Source organism: Mus musculus, chromosome 1 (assembly GCF_000001635.26).
Source record: "Mus musculus strain C57BL/6J chromosome 1, GRCm38.p6 C57BL/6J".
Lineage (NCBI taxonomy): Eukaryota > Metazoa > Chordata > Mammalia > Rodentia > Muridae > Mus > Mus musculus.
The window spans coordinates 128,173,684-128,190,352 of record NC_000067.6 but is presented as its reverse complement, the minus strand read 5'-3'; the positions used below and the strand labels follow the sequence as shown (position 1 = coordinate 128,190,352).

At 35.8% G+C, this 16,669-nt stretch overlaps 1 protein-coding gene across 25 annotated transcripts in view; it reads right to left on the bottom strand.

The window, feature by feature from the left end:
* The window catches only part of R3hdm1 (R3H domain containing 1), a 134,457-nt gene that overhangs the window by 47,386 nt on the left and 70,402 nt on the right, over window positions 1-16,669 (bottom strand). For 10 of the 25 annotated variants that reach the window (XR_001784078.2, XM_006529417.3, XM_006529420.3 and 7 more), the window contains 9 exons: window positions 15,345-15,404; window positions 15,121-15,261; window positions 11,362-11,470; window positions 11,171-11,266; window positions 8,599-8,636; window positions 8,465-8,515; window positions 8,141-8,367; window positions 5,699-5,953; window positions 3,444-3,595 (listed from right to left, as the gene is read on the bottom strand). Coding sequence is in view for 24 of the 25 variants with exons in the window: in XM_006529417.3 (XP_006529480.1) it covers window positions 3,444-3,595; window positions 5,699-5,953; window positions 8,141-8,367; window positions 8,465-8,515; window positions 8,599-8,636; window positions 11,171-11,266; window positions 11,362-11,470; window positions 15,121-15,261; window positions 15,345-15,404 (1,129 nt within the window). In the remaining variant the exon portion in view is untranslated. Of the gene's footprint in view, window positions 1-3,443; window positions 3,596-5,698; window positions 5,954-8,140; window positions 8,368-8,464; window positions 8,516-8,598; window positions 8,637-11,170; window positions 11,267-11,361; window positions 11,471-13,396; window positions 13,530-15,120; window positions 15,262-15,344; window positions 15,405-16,669 lie in introns of all 25 variants that reach the window. The other 15 variants (XM_006529418.3, XM_030253147.1, XM_030253150.1 and 12 more) reach the window with 5 other exon arrangements.

The window sequence follows — 16,669 nt, the reverse complement described above, 5'->3', positions numbered from 1 at the left end:
CTTACTCTTATTTCTTGATTTTTGTGATGGGGCCGTCCTATGTTTAAGTTGCTCTATACTACTAAATTATAAATAAAAACCTTATAAATTTCTATAGCATCTGTACCAATCCTCTTATTTGATAAAGCATGTTTAAATTCTAAGAGACAATGTTCTTAAAACTTCACCACTGTGTGAAAAAACTGTAAGAATAACCTGCTTGGTGACTGGGGAGATGTCTCAGCGGCTAAGAGCATGTACTCTTGTAGAGGATCCAGGTTCAGTTCCCAGAGCCTACATGGTGGCTCACATCCATCTGTAACTCTAATACTAGGGAATCTAATGCCCTCTTTTGACCTCCACAGGCATCACATAATCACATGGTGTGTGTGTGTGTGTGTGTGTGTGTGTGTGTGTATGTGTATGTGTATGTGTGTGTGTGTGTGTGTGTGTGTGTATGTGTGTGTGTGTGTATTTTTCTCAACAGGCAACTTAAATACAGATGCACATAAAATAAATCTTAATAACCACGTCAGGACCAAAACATATCTACATATACAAACACACATCATCACATATCTACATATACAAACACACATCATCACATATCTACATATACAAACACACATCATCACATATCTACATATACAAACACACATCATCGTCTAGGAAGAATACAATCTTTTCCTCGTGGCTAAATGCTAAATATATTTTTATTAGAAGAATTCTTGGTAGGAACTGAGGAATTAGACACTATAGATCTTCAGCCAAACACTCTTTTGTTTCAAGGAGAGGAAAATTGCTTTCCAAAGGTACTAAAAACAGGTGATTCACTGTAATCTACTTTATAGATGAAAAACCAGATGAAGATAGATTAAGTGATTTTTACTGTGCTAGTTAAGCAAGCAGATGAAGGATACAGATAATTTTGATCTGATAAACACTCTTTTGGTTAAACTGTATATTCACCAATGAATCCTGTAATGGCTAATGTTGCTGAAAAGAATAATTATAAATGCAAATAATGAAGTAAGAATGTGCAGGGAATACTGACAACTCAGATTTACAATGATTACTCTTTTCCAACAAAATCAACAGAATAGTCTAAAAGTCTAAAAGTGTCAGATAGCTGAGAGTCCCACACAACAAGATTAAAACAAAAGCAGAAAAGAAATAAAAGCTGAATGATCTGGAGTCTCTGGTGGTCCCTGAGAAACCAAATCAGCTAGTTGAGGAAGTACAAGTGGCTAGAAATCTACTACTGCCTACTTGATGCATTAAGTCACATAAACAATAAGATATAATCCTTTATCAGTCATTCTGACCAACTCAAGTTGTCAGATATGCAAAAACTTAGATGCTGGAAAAGTGAAAGAATGCAAGATGAGCCCCCATGGTATGAATGAATGTCTTCCAGAGTGCAAAATGGCAGAGAGAACAAAGTAAAATCCTGACACCAAATTGACAAGGAAAAGTCTTAGTGTTTCCCTCTTGTAGAAATATCCACACACAGTGACTGATTTTATGTTGTATTCAGGAAATACAGCACTCCTGAAGGGGCTGTTTTTGAAATTCATAGATATACAGTGTTGGTTATGTGAAATTGTACAAATCATTTATCTCAGAATATGCAAAAGATAGTAATAGGATATCATTACGTCAGTGAGTTTTTATTTCTGAGAGGATCTAGCTGCAATGTTTTTGTTTTTTTGTTTTTAAATGTTTAAGTTAAATCAATCAGAGAATTGGATTTTTACTTCAAGATCTGAAATTCAGCTTTTGAATGCTTGTTTCAAAACTACATTCTCCATTCCTCAATCTAGGATGGTCTCAAAACTACCTTGGACAATGTTATTTCTAAATTTGATCTTAACCACAGGCCTGAGAATCGATAGGCAAAATTATTCCTAAGACACAATAATCTGAGACATATAACCATAAACAAATCCTTGAAATTTTTAAAAGCTGTACTGACCTTATTTCCATCAAATTAAGTAAAAGTGGGAGTCAGTCCTACAAAGCTCCTGGCGAAACACAGCAGTGTAAAGGCAGTTATACAACAGCAAAGGGAAGCAATTCCTCGGAAACAAGTTGAATGAAGTCAAGGCAGAGTGGACAAGGAAGGAATTGTAGCCTCAGGCAGGATTAAGAAGGTCGTACAGAATTCTCTGGCAGAGCTTAATACAATCTCTTTTAGGTACACGGACGTTTTTGTATGGTTTTATAAGTGTCTCTAAAATGTTTTAATCCCTACTTTAGGCATCAAAGCAAAGCAAAAGAAAACAACTGACATGCCCAGCCTAGAATCTTACCTGTAGAAGGCTTTCACTACTTTCATATACCTCAAAGTGTAACTCACTACTTATGCATGTCCTTCATCCCACAGGACACCTTTAACTAAATGACACATCTTATAAGAAAATGGGATCAAGTTTCTCCACTTCAATGTTAACACTGCACATCTCTTATGAGAAATTACACTAAAGGAGGTTCGCCAGTGGAACGTTTTTATGATCTTGTAGCGAAGCAGGTGTATGAGTGCTACATAATCTTTAAAAGCTGGTGTGAGCATAGGGATTATACAGATATTATCACTCACTAAACATAGATAATGAATTATTAGGGAATAAAAAGACAATGTAGATATGTATGTATAAGCTGTAAATTACTTATATAAATTCAAGATATGATTAAGAAAGCTTTTAAAGCCAAGCATGGTGATCCACAGCTTTAATGCCAGCACTTGCAAAGCATAAGCAGGCAGACCTCAGTAAGCTCTAGGCCAGCCTGATCTACACTGCAAGCTCCAGGCCAGCTGAGACCTATTTAAAAAACAAAAACAAACAAACAAAAAACCTCTCAGGAGCCTGAGAGATGGTTTAGTGGGTAAAAATATTTGCTGATAAGCCTGACAACCTGAGTTCTATCTCCAATATACACATGGTGGAAGGAAAGAATCAACTCCTGTAAGTTGTTTTTTGATCTATACGTGCATGCTGTTGTGTGCATGCACACATGCACAAGTAAATAAATAAACATTGCACTCTCAGAATCCACCCACTCAAGCCCTGCAGTAGAAAAAGTACTCTGCTTGGCTTGATCAGCCCAGTGCCAATTCTTCTGTTGGATTTATTCAATTTTAATAACTCACTTTACTCACTAGGCCAATGAGCAATCTTTGTTTTTATTCTTCTTCTTGTCTACTTCTTACTGTAAAATAGGGATAAAATACTTACCAGTCAGGCCCTGAGATAGTATCACTCCCTCTTTTTCTAATACATCCTCAGTATTTTTTAGTTGTAAGTATCTGTCATTAACATTTTCTTCCAGTGACTACTGAGTGGGACATCAGCGGGAACAGAGTATTAAAGCTGTAAGAGATACTTACCTGGCTACCTCAGTCATTAGCCCTACATATGCAAAGGCAGGTGAGCTTAGCATTACAGAATCATGGGTTTGTGCACCTGTGAGAACATGTGACTGGCTGCTGGCTGCTGAGGTGGTGGGGGTGGCAGAGGTGGCTGTGGAGGACCAGGCACTTGGGTTCGAACTGGCTGTTGAGTCATAGGAGGATTGTACACAACTGGACTTCCATCTGGGTTTAAGAAGGGCTGACCTGAAAAGTTGAAAAAAAATGAGGAAAGAGTCAATGTACAATAGGACTGAAAATAAAACTGTCACTACTGATTTATAAAACACATCCATAAATCTCTTATGCAAAATTCCAAAAGTCTCAAGTTTCTTAAGACACTTAGCTTGGGAAGTACCAGGGTGATTTGAAATAAAGCTATTAAGAACCTTCTTTATATTTTTCACTTAGAAATATTCAAATGTTAATGTGTTTTGGGGATGGGGTGTTGTTTCATACCTATCCGAGCTCAGTGGATAATCAAAGTATTTTTTTTTCTTTGAGGGATTGGAGAGAGATGGCTTAGCAGTTAAGTGGACTGGCCGTCCTTCCTGAGGACCCAGGTTTGGAGCCTATCACCCATGTGGCAATTCACATGGCTGACAGGCTCATCTGTTAACTCTAGGTCCAGGGGATCTGATGCCCTTTTCTGGTCCCTGTAGATACTGCAGTCATATGGAGCATGAATGTATATGCAAGCAAAAACATTTAATCACTAGAAATGAAAATAAAATTTTCAAAGTATTTTCTGGAAAGTTGTGAGTTCCAGATCTCATTCTGCCAGGTACTCAATCACTAGACCATGGGAAAAGGGTCAGTAGCATTCTGGACAGCCTCACCGTGGACATTAGGGCTGACATGCATCTCAGCTCAAACAGAAAATGCCTGACTCCACAGTATCAGGAAAGCATTCACAAATTTTCAAGGAGTTAGGAAGTAATCTAGGTTATAGGCCATACTGAACATATGTCACTTTAAAAAAGACAGGCTGAAGCTAGGAAGTAGTGGTGCCTTTAATTCCAGCACTCAGAGGAGGCCGTGAGTTCAAGGCCACCATAGTCTGTCTACAGAGCGAGTTCCAGTACAGCCAGGGCTACACAGAGAAACCCTGTCATGAAAATTCAAAACTAAACAAAACAAGCAAACAAACAAAAAACTCCAAACAAAAAAACCCCCAGACAAATGAAGAACACGTTTAAAATATAAATAAATGACAGCTTTAAATGAGTAATTATAAACCAACTTAATGGCAACAGATTATGCAGAATAAAATATTACATAAAAACTTGTGTCTAGCAACGTATTTCAATTTCCCTACTTTAAATGGGAATTTCTCCTACTAAAAGTGCCAGTATAAAGGTCATGAATGAAGAATTTAAAGCATGAGCTCATGTAGGTGTTGGGAACTGAACCTGGGTCCTCAGAAAGAGAAGCCAGGGATTTTAAATGACTGGGTCATCTCTTTAGCCCTTTAGAAAATATTTTGCTTATAACGAACAAAGTAGGGTTTGGACAAATACTCTATCAAACTGTATATGGTTAAAAGTAAATGTGTAATAATATTAATTATCATCGGTTAATGACAAGGACTAAGAACATATATTATCAATATTAATTTATAACACCTATCTTTAAAAAAAAAAGAAAGAAAGAAAGAAAGAAAGAAAGAAAGAAAGAAAGAAAGAAAGAAAGAAAGAAAGAAAGAAGGAATGTATTTTAGAGTTTCTTAAGTAGAAAGCAATTACCAAGCTGGTGGTAGTGGCACATGCCTTTAATCCCGGAAGAGGTAGAGGCAGGTGGCTCTCTGAGTTCGAGGTCAACCTGGTCTATAAAGCATGATTCAGAACAGCCAAGAGTATACACAGAGAAACCCTGTCTGAACCACCTCCAAAGAAAGTAATTACCATATTCTCAGGACATTAGAAGAAGTAGTTTTTTTCTACTTGGTTCTTACTCATAAAGTACATATAACTTGCCACAAAATAAAAATGCTATGCCGCATAAAGCTCTCTCGAAGGCAGTTGAGTATCTCTAATGGAATGAATTGTTGTTTAAATATAGTCAAGCTCTTATTTAGTCTATACATCATAGATGGCACATGGGGAATATTGTCTTACAAGATAAAAATAGTTTTTAACATTTTGGAGCCTAAACATTTCTATTAAAGTTTTTAGGACAAAGACAATTATTTATCAAAATTAAAAAGCTAACAACATATGTACATTTAAATAATACATCTTTAAAAGTACCCCGATTTTCAAATATTTTCTGCTATGTTAACTACAATAAACTCTCTCTCTGGATACCCACCTGTTTGTGGGTTGATCAGAATACTGCCAGGTGGTATGCCAGTTGCTTCCAAGGGAAGCAAAAGGAAGCTAGTGCTAGGAGATGCACCTTGACCACTGAGGCCACCATCAAAGGAAAGAGAACTGTGATTGCTGGCTGCCGGGTAGATGACAGGTGCGCCATGAGAAGACTGGCTAAGAGCTGAACCTGGGAGAGGCTGCTGGGTGTGAGAAAGAGAGCCTGTAGAGGACCCTACACTACCTGAAGACTCAGATCCTAGGGGAAGAGTAATGGAAAACACGGAATTAAAAAAAGAAACTTCATATAAAGATACAAGTTTAAAAATCCTAATAATACAATTAACAATATACAACATGCAGTTACAACATGACAGCAATGGCTTCTATAATTTACTGCCTAGTGGTTCTTTAAGCTTATCCTCCTAAATATAATTTTAATATAGCAAACAACAGCACTGAAACCGTCAGGAAAATCATAGCCAAAGCATGCAATTTACCAAGTTTACAGTCACCCAAGCCACAGACAGCCACAGAAACATACTACTGACACTCTCAAAAGAACATGTTACATACATTTTACCATTTAAATTTAACTTAGAGATATAGATTACAAATTCCCCAGGAAAAAGAACTTAGCACAGCCAAATGCCTAAAACCTAACATTTCAGAAATGCTTATATATAAGAACACAGAAAGATTAAGTATGGTGTGGGAAACAATAAATATGATGAATTATCTACTAAAAGAAGCAACTGCCAAGTTTCACTACAGAATTTCATCTCAGTTTATAACTAGAATCTTCCTATAACGTAAACTCAACTACCTTTTCTTCCCTTTATCTAGTGACAGGAATAGTATGAAAAATATTTCAAATAATTATGTTAACACCAGTTTAAAATTTATTTCATACCATACTTGATCTAATCTTATGGCTGAATTTTGATTGCTCTGACTTTACAATCTATCTCACAGGGACTGAGCTGTTACTAACTTGGAAAGCATAAAGGTGGATAATGAAATTCAGATCAAACTTGTAGTTAATTAGGTTGTATCAAAGGATTCCAGTGAATAATTATGATACACTACGCAGAATGCCTTCTGAAGAAAGCCTTTATTATAAGTCATATAGAATGGCATTTAACTCTATCACATATCTTTTATCTTTTTTTCTGAGACAGGGTTTCTTAGAATTAAGTTGTCCTAGAACTCAGAGATCCACCTGGGGGAACATTATCACTTTTACCTATTAAAGGATTAGAACATTCCACTGTCTCTTATGATAAAATAACATGTTATTCTTTAAATTTTATTTTTACTTATCATTATTGTTATTATTAGTAGTAGTACTGTATGAGTGTGTACATGTGTGTGTGTATGTATGCATGGAAAGAGTAATGATTGGCTGAGTAATATGAGTGGCCCTAAGTTTTTAAAATGTTTTTTTTAGGCCAGGCATGGTGGTGTGCATGTCTTTAACTCCAGTATCTGGGAGGCAAAGGCAGATGACTCTTGCACTCTCTAAATGACTTCCTCACAATATTTATTTTCCTTTTGTTATGACCAAATTGCAGTATATACAGATAAGTATACAAATCTTAAAAAACACTCATAAAATTTAATGACTTTAGCCTATGGTATTATATCAACTAAGACACTTGCAATAGATTTATATTTTAAGATGGGAATGCAATTCAAAAGCATTAGCAATTTAAAGCATTAAAATATTAAGCAATATTGTTGCCTTAATCTACCTTCCAAATGTAGTTGTACAATACTCATTTTATGTTTAACCTAATCCAACAGGCTAGAGAGAAGTAGCCATCTCTGACTTCTATGTTTATTTTGAGATTAAAAAAACAGAGATATACAAAAGTCCTCAAAGACACATGAGATTTTGTATGCTCTGCTCCTTAGTGAAAATGAAAGAAGTTGCTATGACCAATGGATCTGAAGTAGAGCAGCCAAAAGAACCAGCAAATTATTTAAATTTCTACTTATAGCTGTAGGTGTATTATTTCTCTTTGGTTTTTAAGTTTAGTAAAATTTTTTCAGAATTGTATTCATTTCTTATAGAATAAGTCATGAAAAATGCAACCAATATCTGACAGTATGGGATACATCTAACATTATGCAATCCTAGGTAAGAAGCCATACTTTCCAACCATAAATAAGCAACGAAGAATGTTCAGTCACCTCCTACACACAAGAAATGAGCCAGTGAGCTATCACATTAAGTTTATATAGCAACAGACAAAGAGATTTATTTCCATTTATAATTCTACCTCCAGGTCAAAATGAATCCTAATGTCACTATGGCAATCACTTCTCTGCCACAGAGCTGAGGTAACTTTACATTGTGGGATAATTAGAACCATGTGACGAGGAGCTAAGACTTCAGGCACAGTACCATTCTGACTGCACAGTTCTAAGTAGACACTGATACCTGTTTTTGAAAGCCTGCCTATGCTTTTGCTGCTTCCAGAGCTATCACCTCTTGTCAGGACTGAGATTCCGCTAAAGCTGCTGGCTTTGGTGACAGCGGGTTTCAGGTTTCTGAGGGAGCTGTCTGAATCGGTGCTGCTCCAGGGTCGTGGCTCTGAGTATTTCAACTCATTTTCAGTGCTGCTCTGATGGCTGTTTGTCGATCGGCCTGAAGCATCTTTATTAACTCTGTAATTTAGAAATAAAACATTGAAAAGTTAACTGGGGGTGGGAGGGAAGAAAAAACTAATTTTTTAAACACTGTCTGGAAAACATGCTTCTATACCTAAATATCTGGCGCCTCTGCTGGGTACCAATAGTGTCCTCATCTTGGATTCTGTTGACATTTTAATAAAACATTTTAATTGTTATTAGCATCAACTAGATAATAACTAGAATATATATTAAAATTTTTCTTACCTTTTGTCAATAATGTAGTTTTCTTGGGAACACAGGGACTGGAAAGAAAAGGTAACAAGTTTGATTATTGATACACATCTGTGTGTCATCTGTACACCAATGTAACAACAACAAAAATACCATATATAGTAACTTTAAGAGTACACTCCTAAGGGCTAGAGCGATGGCTTAGCTGCTGAAGGCTAGGCTTACAACTAAAAATATAAGAATATTCCTTACAGCCAGGCGTGGTGGCACACACCTTTAATCCCAGCACTCAGGAGGCAGAGACAGGCAGATTTCTGAGTTCGAGGCCAGCCTGGTCTACAAAGTAAGTTCCAGGACAGCCAGGGCTACCCAGAGAAACCCTGTCTTGAGAAACAAACAAACAAACAAACAAACAAACAAAAACAAACAAACAAATAAACAAAACCCAAAAAAACCAAAACAAAAAAGAATATTCCTTATAATTCGATTTTTCATGGCTTGGAGACGCTATGATTATTTATAAAAGATCTATCTTAGAAGTCAAGAACTTTCAGAATGAATTTGAAATTTCAAAAGCCTTCTTAAAACGGATGACCTGTTTTATTAATCATATATTTCAGGTTGACAGATTCTAGTTAATTCATAACTATTTGATTAGTGGTGACCAAGTTAATGAAGGGACTGGCAAGTCGGCTCAGGTTTAAATACACCTGATACCAAATCTGAAGCCCTGAGTCCAAGCCCTATGACACACATGGTGAAAGTTAGGAACCAACTCCTGAAAGTTGTCTTCTGACCTTCTTTCTCACACACTTGCACACATTCACAAATAATAAATGAGAAAAAAAAAAGTAAAGGCTGATTGATTCACTGTACCACAAGTGACTGTTTCTATTTGTGGCGGTGGTAACACAGACACCAACCATATGGATAAAGCAGAGAATAAACAGACAGGCATTAAGGACTTATTGTCAAGTTCCTGCTGTGCTATTGATCTAAGCCAGGTAATAATCACTTCTGTTTGTATTACTGTAACAGTCTTCTAAAGAGTTTTGTAGTTACCAGATTTTGCCCTATTAATTCACATTATGGGGCAGAAGCCAAAGCAAGCTCTTTAAATTGTAATTCTCTCATCTTTCATGACTCCTTGACAGAAGGGTCAGGAACAAATGGCCAACCACCTGTTTTTACGAATAAAGACTTACCGGAACACAACCATAACCATGTCATGTATTATGGTAGCTGTTGTACCAGAGTCACTTTTGAGCACATACAAATACATGACTCAAGATGCCTAAATATGGATGACATGGCCTTCTGTAGTAAGACTGAAACCTGCACCCGAAGTTCAGCTACCTTACCAAAGGTTTAAGGCTAAGGCAGGAAGTTCCTGAGTATTTTTTCAGTCTAAAGCCCCCTTACTTATGGCATCTGCCAGCTATGTTCTGGCTACTCTAAAGCATTCAGGTCTTTGTATTTCAAGTTTTCCCTTCCCTGAGAACCTCTGGAAATACTGATTTTTTTTCGCCTTGAGCTTATGGGCTCTCAGAAGTGTACTCTCCCATGCCCTTCCTAGTTTGACTGTAGTGCTTCTCTCCTTGCTGTATGTCTATTACACCTTCACATGTCTCTGTGATTCACGCAACAACTAGTATGCCATTTAGCTTATAAAATACCAAAGGTAACATTTCTCTAATATAGATGCTGAGTTCAGCAGAACTGAATTAAAATTCCTACTCAGCCATTTTCTAGGTCTGTTTATTTTAGCTTCTTTGAATAGCTTTCTTTTGCCTCAGTTTTCTTATCTATAAAAAACAAATACGATCACACTGACCAGAAAGGGTCATCTAGTGGATTATGACTGTCCATGCATATGGTCTTCAGTGTCCAGCATAGCACTTATAGTAAATGCTCAATATTATTTGTTGCATAATGCAAATTCTTATATTTTTGGTTGTGAGCCTAGCCTTTAATGGCTGAGCCATCTCTCCAGCCCACATATTGCAAATTCTTAATCGATGGTCTAAATTCTGATATTATTTACTGCTTTGTTTTGCTTTCAACACAGGGCACATCTCCTTTCTGTGTTAGAGGAATCATACATTATATTCATTTACATCGTATCCTTGAAAAGTACTAAGTACTGCAGAGAACAGGTGTATTATCGGTGTTGGTAAAGCCAAATATGCATAAAATAATTAGTCATGCAGATGTCTCTAAATATCATCATCTATAAAGCAGATAATGACTATTAATCTAAAAGATCAACTAACTTTATTTTATAAGACACAAATTACTAAGTTCAGTACCAAAGTAAGATTTAAGTTAACAATGATATAAAAACTGTCACAAGCTTTAAAAAAGTTACACAAATAGCAACTTATTACCATGCTCTATTGATTCCTGTGGTCTACCTGTGTTCAGTTTTGGTAAAACTTCACTCTTTTGTTTTAAGGTACTATCAAATTCACATGAACAAAACACCTATTTCAAAAACCTGACCTGATGTGTATGAGCCAATCTGGTTAAAAATAATATGAGCAATATTACTTGGGGCTAGAATATATAGAATATATGAAGTCCTAAGCGTTAAGTTGGCACATACATCTTGGGAAAATATTCGGTCTCTAGCTCTCTGGTATTCTTCTTCTCTTTCTTCTATAGATTTGCTTCTTCTGTCATCTTTCAAACGTATTCTCATCTAAAGAGGAAAAAACCAATTGATTATTAGGAAAATGAACTATTGGTACATTTAAAGCTTGCACCTAAAATAATGTCCATTTTTCTCAAAATTACCTGGCTATCATCTTTGTCAAAGCTAGAGTTATCTCTCTTAAGGATGTATCGTTTCTGAAAGTCTTCACCTCTATCATCCTTTATATGTTCATTAAATTTCTGATCAGGTCTGAAAAAAAAGAAATAAGACAAAGGAACAACAAATTTAATGTACAGTATTTACCTAAAAGCGGAAAATATTATATGCAAGGTAATAAAAGTGTTTCGATTTATCAGTGCTGCGTAAGGCATGATACTGTTACCTCACTGTCCTATCACAGTAGGATGCTCACGAGGAGATGCTGCTCTACAGAGGCTTTGTCGTCAGACTGGGTTCAAGTCTGGCTTTTTAACACAGTACTGGCTTTAAGATATGCACAAGTAATCTTGTTTTCCCTATTTTCTCACGTATAAGATGGGATTTATATACTTTATTATATACTTTATCTATCCAATAGAGTTACTCTAAAAATGAAATGAATTAGTTATTGAAGAGCCCTCCCCAGAACTCTGTAATTGTAAGAAACCCTGAGGACACTAAACTTCAAGTGGCTAAAGCAGCTGTGAAAAAGTCAAGATGGAAATGCAAGGCTAAGCCATAGTTGGAACCCTGGGCTGTCAGACTATAAGGCTGACATGTCATCTATGTTACAGGGACCAAGAAAAGGGTAACTACTGTATCATATGCATTATACTCCAATAGTCCTCATGCCATAAAATGACAGCAAGCAAGTTGTTTTCCACAAACTTGAATAGGTTAGAAAAAATAAGCTCTTATGTAGAGGTTCACACTGGAATCTAAAGCAATGACTGTGGAGTTTAGTATATATTTTGTAGCACAATGGTTTTTGTCTTTTTTTTTTTTTTCCAGATTAGAAATACTCCAAGTTTCACTAAGACCTATAAGACAGATAAATGATTAAGGGCCATAGACACTAAACTTATGTAAAAATAACCTCCACCAATATATTATCAGCTCCAATAAGTCAATTCAATCAATATTCTGTGACTTATTACCATTTTACATTGGAATTACGCATTTGAAATATAAAACATATACCATTTAATACACCTAAAGAAAGTCTAATAAATTCTCTATAAAGTTTCCTTTATGTATAGTTCAAAGACATATTTATATGTATACATATAAGCAATATGAGAATACTATGAAAAATTTTCATTTCTTTGAGACAGTGTCTCATTGTGTAGCTCTGGCTAGCCCAGTACTTGGCTCTGTAGACAAGGCTGGCCATTTTGGCCTTCAACTAAGAGAGCGTGCCTGCCTCTATTACTGAGTGCTGGCTGGGACTAAAGGTATGCAATCCTTCCATGCCTCGCAAGCAAGAAATTTTATTCATAAATTCAAGCAATGACATTTCAGCAAACCAAGACTAGACATTTCATTATAAATAGAATCTAAACAACATGGTTAATACTTTTTCCAATCTAGTGAATAATTTTTTCCTTTTGCAATAGGGTCTCATTGTGTAACACTGGTTGGTCTAAAACTTGCTATGTAGACAAGGTTGGCATCAAACACAGAGATGCCTACTGCTTCTACCCACTAAGTCCTAGGATTAACAGCATGTGCCACCACTCATCTCAATCTACAAAATTTTAATAAAACACTGGAGCTGACACCTTTTAAATCTGACAAAGGATTTAAAAATGAGAATTATCTAAGCAAGATGAAGAAATTTGTACTGTAAAATGATGAATGAAACAGAGCAGATAATTTTTAAAAAAGGGAAAAAATCCATATCAAAGTAAAGGAGAAGGTAAGAGCAAAATGTTTCATGACCAAAATGATGAGAAGTCTGCTTTCTTTGGGAGTTTGAAAGGTCCTACATTCAGTCCTGACCATGACAGCATGCCATCTGTCACAGGATTGCTTCATTTACTTTTATTACCTGAAGTTGTAGCTATGTGAGAGACTCTTGTTCTAGATATGAACTCTATGGTTTAACCAAGGCCCTGGCAACTTTTCTAAGAACAGCTGGATTCCCACACAAAGTAATATTGGCAGGCATTTCAGCTAACCTTAAGACTGTCTTACCTCTTTCTTTTAAAGATGCCTGAATTTACTGCCCTGCAATCGGCATCTTCCCGCTCCATTGAGACACCCCAGTGGACACTCGGTTGTTGACATCCACAACACCACTGGTTCAAGGCTGGAGCGGGTAATCTCCCTATGAGGAAAAGGTAAGTTTGTTTTTATTCAATGTGGAGCAGATCTCTAAGGTTTTCTGATTTACATATCCCAGAAGATATTAAGTAAGAATACAGTGTAACTTCAATGATCTGAAACATTAATTATAATTACATTAACCCATAATTTGTAAATGTCTCTGCTTAACTAAATTTTGATTACCTTTACAAACAGAACCCTTAATCTTTTTCTGACATCATTTAAAGAATTCAAATAACTGAGGTTACACTGTATTGAAAACCTTAGAGAGTTGTCAGTCAAAATGTTAGTCAAAATGCCTGCTAATGTTCATGTGTTTGGGCATCCAGCAGCTCTGAGTAATGTTGAAAGGTACTGGTTAAAGAGAGTACAGTTCTAGCCACTTTCAGTCTCACCTGTATCTGACTGGATACTATAATTATTATATAATTAGCTGGGAAAGGATTGACAAAGGATGAGTTTATAAGACTAGTAAATAGACATGATGAAATTAGATCAGATTTGTATTTTCTAATAATTTATATTTTCTAATAATTCTCAGAGATTTATGAGGAATTTCTGTCAAAAATAACTTTTATTAATTTTAGTTGTACGAATAGTCATTTAAAATCTGAAACACACCTATTTGATTGACAAAGAGACTGTATGAAATGGAAGAGCCTCAATTTTGCTTCAGTAAGCAATATGGTAGCTATATGAGCAAAGGCCATGATTACTGAAGGGACTAGATTAATTAAATGTAACTATGTAAAATGAATGATGCTGGACAAACTCTGAGGCATACTTGACCTCAAGAAAGCAGAAAAACAATGAAGCAAAGAAAATTATCTGTGGCACTTGAAACTGATGGCTACTTATTACCATGGGTTCTTTTCTACCAAAAATGAAAATGACACAGAGAATACTTTTGCACCATATGTGGTGGCACAGGCCTATAATCCCAGAGCTCCAGGACTTTTTTTTTTTTTTTTTTATAATTCAAGGGATTGAGCCAGGTCCTTGAGCATTGCTAGGCAAGTGTTATACCACTAAGCTATATGCTCAGCTTTTTCAAGCAATTGCTTTTACAACGAAGGGTTCTTTCTAAGCATTAGGAATTTTCCTCAGTAAGTCATATATTGCCCAAGAAAGAAATACAGCAGTAAGAAAGTCACTACACTTAACCAGAAGTTCAAATTTCTTCAAATTTGAGGTAGAAAAAGGAAGAAGGACAGATAGATAGACAGAAAAAAACAAACTAAACAGGATTTTGGAAATGATAATAAAGTAGTAGACAGAATGTGAGTGTTAAAATCTGTTTATTGCTTCTTTTTAAAAATTATTTAAACAAATTCCCTAGAGGTGGTCACAGATACCTAAACTAATTTTAAAAATTCATTAAGAAAGGGTGTCAAACATGGCTGATAGCATGTCCTCCAATGTTGTTGCTGTTCCTCAAACAAGCCTTGCCTGAATCCAGGTGTGCATTTTGCTCCTAATGAGATAAATGTACTTTTGGCTCTATTGCATGAAGTGATCAGGCAATTACTGTAGATGGAAGGTGCTGTAGGAAGGCAAGTATTAGTCCACAGACAACATAACTATACACTTACATTCTTGTGTTGCTAGTTTTGTTCACTATGACAGACTTCCCACTCTGATCAACATTGTGGTCTAATCCAAAGTAGGCAGCCACTCTGTGTAACAGCATCCTGTGGTAAGATGTCATCGGGGGAAACTTCTTACGTGGGGACCTGAAAGGAAAACAATTGCCAATTTAGTAAGTCAAGGAGAATCACAATGACAATCTCTTTTCTTGTTAAATCTGAGAACTTACTCATTATTACCAATGAAATCTAAAATTTCTTGTTCCAATTTCAGCAGCATCATTCTGTCCCTGAAAGAAAGTATGAAGACTCTTACATGAAAAACTTAGCATTGAAGGGTCAACAGGCAATGAATTTACATAGCTAGTTCCCTCGCTAAAAACAATAGAATCAGAAATATCATAAGCAACATGTTAGAGTATTTTATAAGAATTCTAGAAAACAAAAGTTGTAAGAAAATGAAAGATCATTTTTTTTTCAGTGTAACTTTTTACAGTAGAGTTGTGGACAGGTCAGTGTACATCCTAAGAGCCCATGTATTTTATCTTGAGCTCCACAGAAACAGTGTTCTAAAGAACATGAGATGCTATTAATAGTAATAAGGAATGTTCCTAAGGGAATCGAATGCAGTTACTCCTTATTCTGTTAAGTGGCTACTATTAGATTGAGAAATTTTCTCATAAAATGAAAATGAAGCAAAGGCATTCACTATCTATTAAATCAGAACTCAAATAAATATTGGCATGTGCTCCTTTGGCTACCTCGGGTCCTGTCCAGGTCACTTGGGCTGTAACAAGTTAATTGCATCATTCCTTTTGGTTCTTATACACTGAGAATATGGCTCTAGCTCACTGCAGAGTTCCTGTTCACATGAGAAACAAAATAAAAACCTCACAGAACTTAAAGTTAGAAATAGTGTTATAGATTGTTTTGTAAAAATGTAAAGTTCAAAAGAGCAAGCACTGAGGAATTCTCAAAAACAAACAAATAAAAACAAAAAACAAAAAACAAACAAACAAAAAAAACTACAGGGCAGAACCTTCTAAAATTTATACAAGAGCTGGTAGCCTCTTCTTGGATCACATGAAAGTCTGCATCAATCATTGATCCTCCCCATGCACTGCAAAAGAGTCTTATAAAACAGAATAACTTTAATCTAGTCAATTATTCAACAGTTAACTGATTATATTTATAATATGTACAAAAGAGAACTATGCTTACAAAATATTTCAAATTCAAATCCAAAAATATGAGTACATTTTAATGCAAATTCTAGAAAGATCCAATTTCATTATTCTTTGCTATTTCTCATCTCAACAAATGGGACAACCTTGTATTTACAGTGGTGTGACAGACTGAGAATTTTAGTTGGCTACATTCTATGTGTTTGTGTGTGATGGGGGAAGCATGAAAGAGAGAATGGATACCACTCATGTTGATGTGCATATACATATGCATATATATACATATGCATATATATACACATACATACATACACACACACACACACACACACACACACACACACACACACACACAGACAGAAGACCAAGCT